A 14,097-nucleotide genomic window follows, 5' to 3' on the forward strand; every position below is an offset into this window, starting at 1 on the left:
AGGATTACACGCTCAGCCCCTCCCACCACGCGTGAATCTTACTTCCTTGTTCTGTTCTTCCTGTTGCCTCTGCACTTCCTGTTGTCACCTGTCACTTCCTAGTGGTCACTTTTTATCCAGAGCTGTGCCCTTCTGGTGGTCACCTCCTTTTCTTCAACGTGGCCCTTTCCTTATCTCACATTAACTTTATGTTTTTTTTAATTACATTGTTTTGTTGATAAAAAAAATGGAGGAAATGGAGGACATTTAGTTATTATGTGAGAAATGCTACGCTATGCTAATGTCAGACTGCCTCTAAAGCTAACACCTGATTTAAAGGGATACAACATTTTTATTTTGCCATTTTCAGAAGTAAAACGTTAATATTTTGTCAACTAAATTATTTTTTCATGAACATTTAATACCCTTAAACCTACATTTTCCATTTGCTGCCGGCTGAAAATGACATCACAAGTGCTCAAGGCTCCGGTAACAACAAATCAAGGCTGTTTTATGTCTTTAGTCATGTGACATTTGCAAGATGAGCCATGATTGGCTGTTAGCTGATGCTTGAGCACATGCGATGTCACTCAGTCAACAGCAAGTAAATATTGTTTTTGCATATAAAAAAATCATTAAGCAATCAAAATAATTATTGACAAAACAGTAAGTTTTAACTAATGAAAATGGCTAAATAAGTTTAATATCCATTTAAATGATAATAGCAACTAAATACTGTATTTCAGTAATTGTTGTACCCCTTAGGTTCCATACAGCCTTAAATTGGATTAAATTTCAAGTTCAATTTGAATTTTGTTCAAATTATTAAAGAGTCCTCCAGACATTAGAAAATGGAAGGAGGGAAAACTACAAATGTTAACAGGTTGTTTTTCTGGTTTGTCGAGATTGAGTTTCTTTCTCTCCCAGGGCAACATTTGACATGATCAAAACGTGATATTATTGTGTATCAGACACTCACAATGAAGATGTACAACACACTAGTTATTGATCCAAAACCGGACCCAGCTGCAGTCTTATCAGACCAGAAGAAGCGAGTTGGGCAGTGGGGTGATCTTGCCTCTGGCATCAATCACACAAAAATGGCAAACAAGTGTCTACAACGCCTAAAAAAAAAAAAAAACCACGACGATGGCTCACCTTGATGTTGTATACCATTAAAACAACATTGTAACCTTGAAAAAGTGCAACCACAATCAGATTCATTATGATTTTATGGTGTTTTTCAAACAATAAATATTAACCCCACATACACTAGTTATGTGTTAATTGTGTGTTATGTGTGTGTGTGGGGGGGGGGGGGGGGGTGAGCAGCACAAACCTGTTTTGTGTGTCAAGCTGTGAAAAATACCGCATATGGGAAACATAACATCACAAACATGCTAATACTAATAACAATACTAACAACACATACGGAACCTGAGCAATTCAGCTCAGCAGGCTACCTCATGAGAAATGCAATTAATTGCACAGTAAAAACAACGTACTTTTACAGAACTGATGCTAATGTCACTACTACGGAAAACATTGCGGCTAAAGACTAGCATGAAATTGACCATTTAAATGGCACATTTCTACGCTACATGTGACATTTGTCACAAGTGTGAAAGTGTTTTACTTTATTTACTTTATTTTTGCTTCATCTTCAGAAAATATAATCAGCGAACATTCTCTAAACGTAGCTCTCAAATGGGAGTATGTGTACTCTTGGGGATACTTGAAGGCACTCAGGGGGTACCTGAGATTTTAAAATAAACTTAAAACGTTGCATCCATACCAAACCCATTAAAAATAATTATTGAATTACATATAGGAACTATATATAGGAAAATATGCTAAGTAAGTTCATAAAAATAATTTCATATTCAGCAGGCTATTTAATTTCACAAAAATTTCAATCTTAACTGTCATATGCCACCTAGCATCACCTGTTAATAGCTTGAAAACTTTATTTAAAAATCCTCATCTTTATTTATTATATGATTCCAAAGGAGGGCGCTTTATGTTGGTAATTTTTATGTGCACAAATCAAGCGCTAAAGTTTAATAAATAGGACAATGTTGGCAGAATGTTTAATTTTTTTCCCACCTAACCTAAAATGCTTTAGCCCCTATCCCACTAAGGGGCGAACGCTGGCAAAAATGTACGTGAAAGTGTAATTCGAAGGGCGCGTTGATGTATCTAGCATGTAGAAAAAAAATACTTTTTTAAAAAAAAAATTACATTTGCTGAAAAAACCCCCACTAAACTCTAGCGGACTCTAACGCAAGTATGGTGTAAATAGCAACTGTAGTACTTCTGGTGACACAGGTGTCCCCCTTTGAAAAAATCCGGTCGCCCACTCGTAAATTGCACAGGTGGACCACTCCAAGGACAATGGGAGTTTCAGACTTCGCTATTACTGGTAGTACATTAGCTCCGCGTTACGTATAACGATTATTTCATAAAGGTAGAGAGTACACTCACCTCTGACACACAGCAACGACATCGCAGCGGGGTGTTTTAGGGAGTTCCACTCTTGCTCCGTCAGTCACTTGTTGCACATCCACAGCCTCCAAGCACGTTCGAGTCCCGCCACTCAACGTGGAGTGCAAGCGGTACCAAAAAAGTCGTCATTATTGGCGTCTTCTTGATGCTGTGGGTCTCGCCTGATCCAGGTACGACTGACTGTCTCGCAGTGTGTAACGCGCGCGTGCGAGCACACGCACACGCGCAAACGATTAAAAAGAGGATAAATCCGACGAGCTGGGCGGCTCTTATGTTGCATTCATGGACAGCGCGCAGAAATTGGGATTTTGACGTTGCGTGTTTCAGTCTTTTTTTAGTGTGTTTGTAAAAACACGTAATATCAGGAATATTGATGTAAGCTGTATATCTTTTAAACTGTGCAAAAGTCTGCGTTTGCATCAGTATCATCCGCATGCCTGTGGAAAAAAGAACGTGCGAAAGGAGGGGAGGTAGCGTTTATTAATTTAAAGACACGAAAAACAAACTTTGATGCTATTTTATTTCACTTTTATAAACAGTTTTGCAAATTTAAAGTACCTTCTTTCAACGATCGATGCCTGCGAGGAAAAGGAAAAGAAAGCAAGTACAGTACTGGACAGTATTGCACTGAACAACCGCGGTAGCGATTGACTGGAGGTGCGTTCAAAGACCACTCTCACAAGTCGAATAGCTCAACATTCTGTGTAAATAAATTCAATCATTCAATGCACCAAACAGCAACGATTCCTAAATGTGTACATTGCGGGGGTTTCGTGGATTAAAAAAAAAGTAGTTTGACAAGAAAAATCAGAGACGCATTCAACAATTTTCTAAGTAAATAAATTGCCGCAACACCGGAAGTGAGTATGAAAATCTTTGAATTCTGAGTTAGACATGATTCCTAAACACTATTTTGAAGGAATGCCCGGTCTCATTTAATGTAGAAATGACATACATGTCATGCTAAATATTTTTTAGCGAATACAAACTGTGTACACGTTTCGTAGCCCTAGATATTGTACTATAGACTAGAGTTGAGATGTTGATAGTAATCCCTCGCAGTTTCCGGTATGGTCCGGAAGTGCTATTTGCTTGTTTACATTCTTTCGCATTTGCTCAAGTAAAACGATGGCTGACAGCTAAGCGCATCGGTGCTAAAAAGCCAATTGAATACGCATTTGCTTTCTCGCTACGGGACTGGACCACCATGGCGTCCCCGCTGGCGGTGCTTCTGTGGCTGGGGTTGCTGCTGCCTTTGGCGGCGGCGGCGGCAGCGGCTCCTCCGCGGATCGCCATAGTGGAGGTATACGCGGAGGAGCGGCTTAGAGGCGCTCTGCTCCGCGGGGAGGTGGTGACCGCCGGCCAGGGAGCGAGCACCGAAGGCCCGGGCGAAGATCCTGAGAGCCTGGAGGGAGAGCTTGTTCTGGTCTGTGCAGTACACTAAGTTATCGGAATGTTATTACCCAACGTGCGTGCGCTTAAATCTTGTTTGTTTAGATTCGGGACGTGGTGCAGCAGGATAACTCTGATGACACGGAGGAAGGGGAGGTTTGGATCGGCGTGATGCCCGTGGAGGACCACCAAGGGTCCCTTGGGAAGCAACAGGAGTCCTTCGCCGAGGCGGTGGTCAGCAGGGTAATAAGACTAGAGAATCGAATTTCTGCGGACATTGCGTGTACATGTTTTTATAAGTAAAATGCTGTCAGATTAATTGGAAAGGTTTGAGTTGGGTTAAAATTTGGTCATGAAATATATTGGAATGTTGTCATTGAATATTGTGGAACAATATAAAAAACTTTTTTTGGGGTGGGTGTAAATAATTGTCGTTGTCCTTTGAGTTGGTGGGGAAAGGTATAATGAGGAGTGCAGAAAATGTGTGGAATCATCTGTACAGTAAATACTTTTTTTTTTTTTTTTTGGGGGGGGGGGGGGGGGGGGCAGACTTTTTATTGATCCATACAATGTTGTCCATTTTATTTGTTGAGCAGATGAAGCGAGCATTAGTACTCGGAGCATCAGCGCTCATCATCCTGGCGCTCAACCAAAACACAGTCAGAGAAGTAAGAAGGAAATAAATGTGTGTGTGTGTGTATACGTAGATAATGATAAAAACTGTGTTTTGGTTGAGATGGATCTATCACAGGTTCTGTCCAAGCCCGTCATCATCATCCAGACGTCGGAGAACGTCACCAGGCTCATCGGCGCATTGCTCAGGTATTCTAGCACGCCACTATGCCGACATGTTGATGTACTGAGTGAGTGTGTGTGTGTTTAGGGGCCTCCACGCAACTGCGAAGATCACCTTCACCAGCGTCCTACATGACAACCTGGTGAGACTGAAATCTAGTGGCCCATGGAGCCCTGGAGAACAATCATGAGCCGTCTGTGTGTGTGTGTGGGGGGGGCAGGGCGCCACACTGACGCTGTGGTCAAGTTGCGGGCGCTCCAGAGGAGGGCGCTACGGTGAGTGGCAGGGCGTCATCTGCACAGGGGAGACCAACTCACAAGTGCAGGTGTGTATTATCATGACATCATTTTAAGATCAGATCAGTTCGATTCCTCTCATTTCTCTATGATGTTCAGAAGTACCTGCAGCAGCTGTGGGATACCATCCTGTGGGTGGCGCTCATCCTCAGCACCGGCGTCATCCTGCAGGCCCATCGGCATAACAACGATAACCAACTCCGCGACAACATGGAGGTGAGTCCGCGTAGGCTTCCAAAGTTGTAAATGGATCATTAATGACCGCGTCGCCTTCAGTCTCTCCCGAAACAGGACGTCCTGAAGACCATGTCCTCCCTCCGGACCAAAATTTATAGGAGGCCCAAAGTGCGGCGCGGCGAGACAGACAACTGCGCCGTTTGCTTGGAGGCTTTCAACCACAATCAGGTAAGATGGATAAATCTACTTGAATATGAGATGATTGACGCGTGCATGTCCGTAGTGTCTTCGCGTGTTGCCGTGCCGGCACGAGTACCACCGGAACTGCGTGGATCCCTGGCTGCTGCTGCATCACACCTGCCCGCTGTGCAAGCGCAGCATCCTGGGTGAGAGCTTCAAAATATTTGCAAGTTGAGATCCATTTTTATTTGTTTATTTTCCCTCCTAAATTGACAGAAGGTCCATTTTAGTCTTTTTCCTTGCTCAGGCGGTATCCATAGAGACAGTTAGCAGCCACCGTGGGAACACTCCACTTTTTGACACTCTTTTATTTTTAAGGACATCAGTGCTTCCTCCAAGGGATCAAACTCTGTTTCTTGTCCAGTGTTTCATCAGGGAAATTTGCCCACAATCAGAACAGTGTTCTGGTGTTTATGCTTTTGCATCTGCAGCCACAAAAAACCTCAGCAGGCAAGTCCGGCACCGATGGGTCCAAAATAATGTCAAGGCGCTATCAGCTTAAAGCCTTGAGTGTGTTTTACATGTTAAAAGTGTGACGCAGGTTAGAGACCTTATTCAAGTATTTATTGTAAGCATTTTCATGAGCTGTGATTACAAAGTGCTGTCCGATCAGGTCCGTGTACAAAACTGTTACTTTGTGGTTTGCGAAGGTGCAAAACGGTTAACGCAATAACCTTCCATTTCTTCCAAACGTCACATTTTGCTTTCTCATCGCAAAAATAAACATGTCCTGACTGTGCTGCCACTTTGGTTTCCGATCAAATAAACTATTTGTCCAAGAAGAGAGTGTCAGTCATTAAAAAAAGCAGCAGTCGTCATCTTCTTTGGAACGTTCCATCACGAGGGGATCATACCTTTGTTCCTCTTGCGGTCGGCCATGTTGCGGCGGTTGTGGTTGGCCCCGCGGCCCTTGTTGGCTTCTTTTTTGCGTCTGTCCAGGAATGTTTCCAGCGTCTGTCCCTGACCTTTGGGCCGGCCCACCACTTGGCTGGAACGTTGTGGCTGGAAGCTAAGGAGGAGGATTGGTTTGAAGTTTAATAGGCAAACGTGTCCGTTGTTGGCGCAGGTTTCTCTGTGAGCGCCTTACCCTTTCCTCTGCTGCATGGCGGCTCGTCTGGCCTCGGCTCGCTCCCTCAGCAGCGCCGGGTCCTGAATGAACTGGTCCTTGTTTACATTGCTCTGTGGGAAAAAAAGCCCCGGTCAGGTTTAAAGCCTTGTAAATACATGTAATAGTGACTTCTCTAGATGGTGCTCTTGGTTGAAAGATCAACACTAGTGTAGTGGAACTTTATTGCATTTCCACTGCATCTTTGAACCTAGAATGATGTCTTAAGGAATCAAGAAATATCGCAATTGCTTCATATAGCTTCATTTGTCCTTCACTAGTTTCAAGTCTGGGTTTGTCTTAAGTAATGGTTAAGGTTTGAAGTATTGAGTTCTGAGCCAGGGTTAAGGCTTAAAATCATCAGAAGTCCTCGGGGTCTCAAATTAGAGCTTCAAGCCTGGTTTAGTGTTTCAAGCCTAGATTAAGGATTCAAACAAAGAGGTCTGCAACAAGACATTCATGTGGATGCTTACCTGGAGCGCTTGGTCCTCTTCCTGCTCTTCATCATCCTCTACTTCCCTAGCATTACTTGCTGCCTGGAGGACTCGGGGTTGCGTGAAGGGTCTGAAGTGGAAACTCATCAGTTAGCATTTGTCTAAATCAGTGGTGAGAAGTCATACAAATGAGGAAACTAAGGCTGAACGCAAACATCCAACACTCCAGGCAAGACACTGTGCCAAACCTGAGTCCCTTCTTTTCCCTCTTTCCTTTAAGTCGAATGTTACCTCAAGTATGAATGTTACCTCGTAATCTTCATAGCTTCCACATGACGGCAGCAAAAGACTACATGCTAAGATATCTTATGGGGTTCCACAGGGTTAAGTTCGAGGTCCACCTATGTTTTATTTTTAATTTTTGTTTAGTCTTTTTTCAGATGTTTTTTTTTAAATTGTTCAATAAACTGACTTCAGAAATGAAGCTCCTCAATAGTTACTCAGAACCAAACCTCAAAGAAAAACGCTATATGACAAATTTACAAATGTTAGTCCTCACTGTACTATACCTCCTGTTCAGCAGACTGTCACCGTCCAGGTCGTTGGCTCCGATTTGGTTCATGTCGTATGTGTCATCGTACTCATCGTCATAGTCATCGCCCATGGCGTAGTTAGCGGACGCCCTCGCCGCATCTCCTGCCTGTAGCTCAACCTCATCCACCACTGTCTGGTAGGCCTGGTAGCGTACACGTTGCTCAGATATGTGCTGCTTGTCATTGAGTAGCTCCTCCACGCTCTCGCCTTTCCTGTTGGAGTTTTTTTATTTATGGATATTTAAATGTGAGGCATTAAATATTTGAGGGTTTCATTATAGTATTAGAAGCCATGAGTGTGGGTTTTAAATTCAAGTTCAAATCAAGATTTCAAGCCAGGCTTTAAGGCTTTAAACCACAGCGTAGTCAAATGGTCTCGCACCTCCTCCCCTTCCAGACGCGTGTCATGTCCACGCGATCCCTGCGGAAGACGTCAAACTCGTCGTCGTCAAACACGTTGGATCTGCTGTTCAGGACGTCAGGAAGAGCTTCTTTCACCGGCCTCAAAACAAACACACAAAAGAAACCCAGAAATTTACTCGATGCATTTAAGTCTCAATATGTTGACATTGCAAATACGGTGACATCTGAAGATGTTAGGGAAGCAAATTTAGAATTTTCACTTAATTAGTCATACGTAATCCCTGAGAACAATTAAAATTCAGGACCTTTAAAGACTTCCAGCATCCTTAATTTAAATTTGAGAGTTATTAAGTGCTCTTAACCTAAATATATTTAATTACCAGTGCTTACTTCTCCCCAATTTTACGATTTACGTTGGTATACAGAATATGATGCCGTTTATGTGAGACCACCTAGGCATGGCACGGTCCAGCGTATCCAAGTTGGGGGCCAGTCGCCCCTCCAGTATGTTGTTGATGACCACTTCTGAGTCGTAGCCGTACTCCTGCAGGCATGCCAGTAGGAAGCCCTCGCCCAGGTCGGGTAAGAGGTCCCGGATGCAAGACACTAGCGACTCCAGCTCCGCCTCACTCACTGGACAAATATCACCCTGGGAAGAGAAATAAAAATGCAGCCTTTTATATTACATGATGAGGTGACTTTTTTTTTTTTTTTTTTTTTCCGGAAGAGCTTACATTGGTTCCTTTACGGGGGGTATCCAACCTGGCCTCAGCCCCTTTGGGGCTTTCATGGCCGCCTTGTGGTTCCCTCAAATCCCGACCAATGGAGGATGTAGCTCCAGCCGTTGCGCCCTCATTGGTTGATTGCGACGAGGACACTAAGGATTGCGGTTTGCGTTTGCCCATGCTGTCCCAAGCACTGTGGACACCTTGGAGCAGGTAAGACGTCCTGGTCTCATCACTGAGGCGCACAAGTTGAGGCTCCTACAAAATGTGTTTTTGTTTTAACATTCTTTTGTTACTTTGAATTCACATTGGTTTTGTTTAGAAAATGAAACTGGAAACTGATGTTGGAAGCTACACATTTGATTTCATGTGAGTGGTAATCCTGGAAACCAATTTAAAAAGCTAATATTTAAAGTTGGGAGTATTGGAAGCACATTTCAAAATCTTTGGTCATGTTTAGCTCTTAATATTTGGAAAGTAGCTGACATCGAACCTAATAAAGGAAGCTCACAATAAGAAGATAACATTGTAAGCTAATGTGAGAAAATAATGTTAACGCTAAAATTGGAAACCAATGTTAGTTTTTTTTTTAAATAATGCTACTGTTTTGTTGGCCACATGGACGATGAGAGGATACACGGTAGGAAGTGCTTGTTGAAGGAGGCTGACATCATCTGCAATGGGAAACAGCTCGTCGTAATCGCACAAAAACCTACGAGGACAACAAAAACATAAGCGCAGAACAAATCAATCTCCCCTTATGACGCAAGCTGTGAGAGCCAAAGCACCCTGACCTTTTCTCAGACAAAAATGAGGTGAAGTGTTGCAGCAGCTCTTCGGCAAATGTTTGCATGTTTTCTACCCTGGAGGACGACATGCGCACTTGTTAGCATTAGCATTAGTGTGTTTTGAGACGCGGTGGCCTCACCCCTCCAGGATGGGCTGCAGGCAGGTGTGGTGCAGCAGCAGTTGAGCCGTCTCCAGCATCTTGCGGCGAGAATGGGACAACCTCCGCCACAAGTCTTCCTGGAGACTGCAAAGACATTTTCAGATTCATAAGGCATTTTTTGCAAATATCTGTAATAACATTTCTAGGACCAGTTCAACTTTGAAGGACACCTGGAAATGCCAAATTAACACTAAAGCAATTGCTTCATCCCAAAATGACCAACCTCCTGAGTCTTTTGAGGCATGGTTTCTTATGATAGACATGCTTGCCCAGTTTCATGATAATTCGAACTTGTGCCAAGGACTGAATTTTCTAAACATCCAAAATACAGCCCAAAATGATCCCTAGGCAAATTTCATCTCGCTGGATGACAATGCATTCAGGGTTGAATTTCCAATCAAACTTGATGTAACCCAAAAAAAAGGTCAAACACAATAAAATATGGCACTTCTGTCTCTTCAGATATGGATTCTTAAGACTTTTGTGGATCTACCCTTGACAGTCTGTCAAATTTCATGGTTTGGAGTCATCCTGGCTTCAGGCCTTAATTGGCTTAGGGCCTGAACCTTCCTATATTTTCTGAGAAACCAAGCAAAAAAAAAAAAAAAAAAAAAAAAAGTACAATGTGCCCGATTTGGCTACATTTAGTGCCAACATTCCAACAATATTAAGAACTATAATACAAATATAGCATAGCGATAGTAGCGTTCTGAAATGTGATCTCTCCGAGACACCCTAACTTTGTGTTAGCTAGGTCATGAGACACTGACCTTTTATCTTCAAAGTTCCTCTTTTTCAAGGCCTTTTCCAGTTCAGGCACGACGCTCTCGTAAAAAGAAGTCAATCTGCACCAGGAGGAAAGTACAAAGCGTAAAGTAAATGTAACGAGCATCACCGTTCAGCGTAAAGTTGCCAGCCTACATCAGTCTACCTGCAGAGGAAGCTATGCGAGTGCAAAGTGGCACAAGCGGCGGGGAAGACGCTGAGGAAGGCGTGCAAAGTACTGCTTGTGTCACACAAGTACAGAACAATTTCCACAAAGTCCTACAAAGACAAGAAATGAATGGAAAGTGATCATGTTATGCCAACTGGCCTTTGATACCTTCACTGCGGCGGTCTGACCTGCTCATTCATGCTGACGGCGGTCGGCTGCTTGTGCGCGTTGAGCTTCATGGGCTCGGCAGCGACGGCGCCGTCACAGCGGAGGCCGCACTTATCTACAATGGTGTCAAACACCTGACGGGCAACATGATCAGTATTAAACCGAGGTGCAAAAATCAATCGATCCATCGACAACATATCAGTCGTTTTCTGACTGATGTTATCTGAATCATAATCACAACTCAATTGATCACAATTTCTTCAACTTAATTTATTGTAATTTATTGGTCTCACCTCCAAAACAGTGGGCACAGTGTCTTCCAGGTCTCTGTAGTAAGATGGCTGCTGAATGAAGATGTTCTCTGGACATAAACAAGTTCAGCAGAAGATGAGATAAGCTACACAAAGTACAAAAACGAGTCTTCAACTATCTGAGGTGGCAATCATCACCAATCATCTTGTGCAGCAGCGGTGCGTTGCCCTTCCCGAACAGCACGCACAGGTCCATCATCTTGGGAACGTCAAACAGGAAGTTCTCGTACAGGATTTCCCCGAAAACGGCGGGCGTGATGAAGTTCTCCTGAAAAACAAGAACACCGTTGATATCTGTCCTGAGAAAAAAAAACTACAGCAAAAGTCAATTTATATATAAAATAAAAATTCAAGCAGCTTCGCTGGATTTTGCTTCTCTAGCAGTTTGACTCAAAGTATGAGGACATTGTTGATTATGACACTGGACGCACCTTGGACTCCTTATGAGTGGCCATCCTGAGGAAGGTGAAAAAGACGGCACGGTGAAGAGAACGCTGAGTTTCCGTCACCGACGGAGATGAGGTTGCAGAGGTCAGGTCGAGGCTCCGAGGGGCATGGTGGACATACGAGTCCAAGCAATTCTGTAACGACCTGTCAAACACAACCTGAGAAAGAGAAAGATTTTTTTTTAATTCATGAACCCCATCCATCCAGCCACATACATACATATATATGTACATATATATGTGTGTGTGTATATATATATATATATATATATATATATATATATATATATATATATTCACACACACTGTACTTGTGAGGACATTTATTGAAACAATACATCAGAAATGATTGCTTAACCCTAGCCTCAACCCTAACTCAATTCAAACGTCTAAAAGCAAGTCTTGACTCTCAAAAAAGGCTTGAGTAAGTGAGGCTAAACGTCCTCACTTCTCCACAATGTCCTCACTATGTGGGTAGAAAACTCAAAACGGTTCTCACAAGTATAGGTGTACAGGAACACACACACACTTATCACAAGAACTGCCTGTCTTCACCCTGAACCGGTTGTCAACCAGGACACACAAGGACCAATCATACTCACAGACACACCTAAGGACAATTTAAAGTCTCTAATATGACTACCATGCTTTTTTTTTTTTGAATGTGGGAGGGAACGCGTGTTTCGTCTGTTTGTGTTCAATTATACGCTGCTTAAGGCTTTCATTCAACTGTAATATCAATACAAGTTTAGCACTTTTTTGCCCCTTTTTCATTTGACGCTAGCATTAAGCTGATGGACATTGTAAGACTAAATTAACACGGTTTGCTCAAGTAAGCCGAGGGATGTAATAAAAACACTTTTCACCTGACACCAAAATTTGTCATGCTGCAGTGAAAGTAGCCATTCCAAATCATCTAAGATGAATCTGCTGCGTTCCAGGAACTCCTCCACCTCAGCCGGACAGGCGTTTGCTGACAACGGCACGTAAGGCACAAACAGGCGCTCCTCCTTTCTATCGGGGTGCTGAATTAAAATAAATAAATAAAAAAATTGGACCATGAGAGACAGCAAGTACATCAACACCAACAATAGGGGACGGCCACTTACCAGAGCGGGCAGCGTGCGCTCCTTGCCCAGTGAGTCTCTCTCTGTCACCTGCTGCTCATCCAGTGGTACCCGGGCACAGGCCATGGCTTCACCTTGAAACCATTAAATCAGTGAGCTCTACCAAACAACTCTTTTTATCTCCTAAATGTTCTCATGTTTTAGATATCATCAAGTTCTTTAGCAGCGTATAGACAAGAGGCATATGCTGCATTCGATGAGTTGAAGATGAAAACTAAATCCATCACTCTTATATCATATTTGCCCTGTCTGACCGGAGCGAATTCTGAGGCAGACCACCTCCGCGGAGGTGCTGCTGTGGATATGGACAGACCTTACTGAAAAGATGTCTCCCAGCATCATGTTGCCTTCATAATCGCACAATGTGTTATCTTGGCACCTATTGCGGCCTGTTATGCCTGAAGGGGGTCTCCTCACAGCTGCGGCCCCTTCTCAAAGTCTCTTATTTTTCCCCATATGGCCTTTTAATTTTTTCCTTGGCCCTCCAGGAGCTTGGTTCTGGGGATGCTGTTGTGTATTTGTGAAGCCCTTTGAGACTATAGTCTCTTGTACGTATTATTAATATATAACAGAGAAAGACTCTGAGAGCGATCATAAATGTTTTGTTTGCTAGAAAAAGTGTTTTTTTTTCATATTCCAAATAGGAGGATTTTTTTGTAATCTGACCATCGGTTATGTAAAATTAAGGAGACCGTATTCTCACCTTTTGAAGTTTCAACACTAATCAGACTTTGGAGGTTGTGTAGCAGTTATGACAGGTGAAAATCACCTCTGACGACAGCGCGTCAATCAACCACGACAGCTAAATCGTTAGCATAACGTGGCTAAACACGCCAAAAACTTGGTCGTGTGGACGAGCAAGAGGCAATCAATCCACCCACCTTCTTACGATCAGCGTCTGTCCCTCTCCGAAGGCATCCTAGTGGAAATGTCACCTCTTTTATGAGATGTTTTCACTTTTAAATGTGTTTTCTTATCTTTGTACGGCGTCTTGAGCAGGATAAAGAACGCATGCGCAGTGAGCACGCTTCTAAGTTTGTTCGCTGAAAAAATGAGTGGCAACACATGAAATCTTGTTTGCTTACCGCCCTCTAGTGAACATAAGAGAGCATGCGTTGATTGGGTAAATGGGGGAAATCAACTGGGAAAATAATTAGTATTTTTTCTCCATGGATGCATAAAGACATCAATTTTAAGAATCACAAATGCAAAACTGGCAAAAACCTAATACTGAAATGCTTTGTACATTAAAAAAATTAGTGTTTATAGATACAGAAAAATGTATCTGATATTCTACATAAGTGGCATGTCATGCATTTAAAAAAAAACAATTGTAAAATTTAACTATAAAAAAACGAACATTACAATCTACTCTTATATAATGAAAACAAGTTGTCATCAACCTTTTACATAAAGTGACATGTTTGCATTTTTCTTTTATTTTCAAAATTCAAATACATAAAAACACAGAATTACTGTTTTTGGCACAAACGTTTTGAAGATTTAAATTGCTTGTCTACCTTCATTATTATTTCATGAATGATCTCAGTTATATAT

The 14,097-nt window shown here is 42.6% G+C and overlaps 3 protein-coding genes across 6 annotated transcripts in view; 1 reads left to right on the top strand and 2 right to left on the bottom strand.

Moving 5' to 3' along the window:
• The window catches only part of LOC148429128 (protein unc-13 homolog B-like), a 73,868-nt gene extending 71,202 nt beyond the window's left edge, over positions 1 to 2,666 (bottom strand). For all 3 annotated transcript variants that reach the window (XM_088414102.1, XM_088414094.1, XM_088414085.1), the window contains exon 1: positions 2,464 to 2,666. In XM_088414102.1, the coding sequence (XP_088270228.1) occupies positions 2,464 to 2,485 (22 nt within the window). In that variant the 5' untranslated portion in view covers positions 2,486 to 2,666. The remainder of the gene's footprint in view (positions 1 to 2,463) is intronic.
• Positions 2,667 to 3,548: 882 nt separating this feature from the next.
• rnf215 (ring finger protein 215) lies at positions 3,549 to 6,167 on the top strand. 2 transcript variants are annotated; one of them, XM_088428979.1, is made up of 10 exons: positions 3,549 to 3,910; positions 3,982 to 4,119; positions 4,473 to 4,544; positions 4,613 to 4,698; positions 4,760 to 4,813; positions 4,883 to 4,997; positions 5,068 to 5,184; positions 5,245 to 5,373; positions 5,429 to 5,531; positions 5,616 to 6,167. In XM_088428979.1, the coding sequence occupies exons 1-10, from the start codon at positions 3,692 to 3,694 to the stop codon at positions 5,885 to 5,887; spliced, it is 1,305 nt and encodes a 434-aa protein (XP_088285105.1). In that variant the 5' UTR covers positions 3,549 to 3,691; the 3' UTR covers positions 5,888 to 6,167. The 2 variants fall into 2 exon arrangements, with proteins under 2 accessions (XP_088285105.1, XP_088285115.1); XM_088428989.1 differs by having other exon boundaries at positions 3,550 to 3,910; positions 4,760 to 4,814; positions 4,893 to 4,997.
• ascc2 (activating signal cointegrator 1 complex subunit 2) lies at positions 5,928 to 13,563 on the bottom strand. The gene is made up of 19 exons (XM_088428964.1): positions 13,422 to 13,563; positions 12,523 to 12,614; positions 12,280 to 12,438; positions 11,399 to 11,572; positions 11,106 to 11,235; positions 10,950 to 11,017; positions 10,677 to 10,790; positions 10,486 to 10,598; positions 10,325 to 10,399; positions 9,534 to 9,638; positions 9,400 to 9,468; positions 9,243 to 9,317; positions 8,615 to 8,840; positions 8,333 to 8,529; positions 7,900 to 8,019; positions 7,494 to 7,730; positions 6,964 to 7,054; positions 6,473 to 6,564; positions 5,928 to 6,394 (listed from the first exon to the last, which is right to left on the bottom strand). Exons 2-19 carry the CDS (start codon positions 12,604 to 12,606, stop codon positions 6,223 to 6,225), a joined length of 2,301 nt encoding a protein of 766 aa, XP_088285090.1. The 5' UTR covers positions 12,607 to 12,614; positions 13,422 to 13,563; the 3' UTR covers positions 5,928 to 6,222.
• Between the last annotated feature and the right edge of the window lie 534 nt (positions 13,564 to 14,097).

Source organism: Hippichthys cyanospilos, chromosome 1 (assembly GCF_059441005.1).
Source record: "Hippichthys cyanospilos isolate Australia breed blue-spotted pipefish chromosome 1, RoL_Hcya_1.0, whole genome shotgun sequence".
Lineage (NCBI taxonomy): Eukaryota > Metazoa > Chordata > Actinopteri > Syngnathiformes > Syngnathidae > Hippichthys > Hippichthys cyanospilos.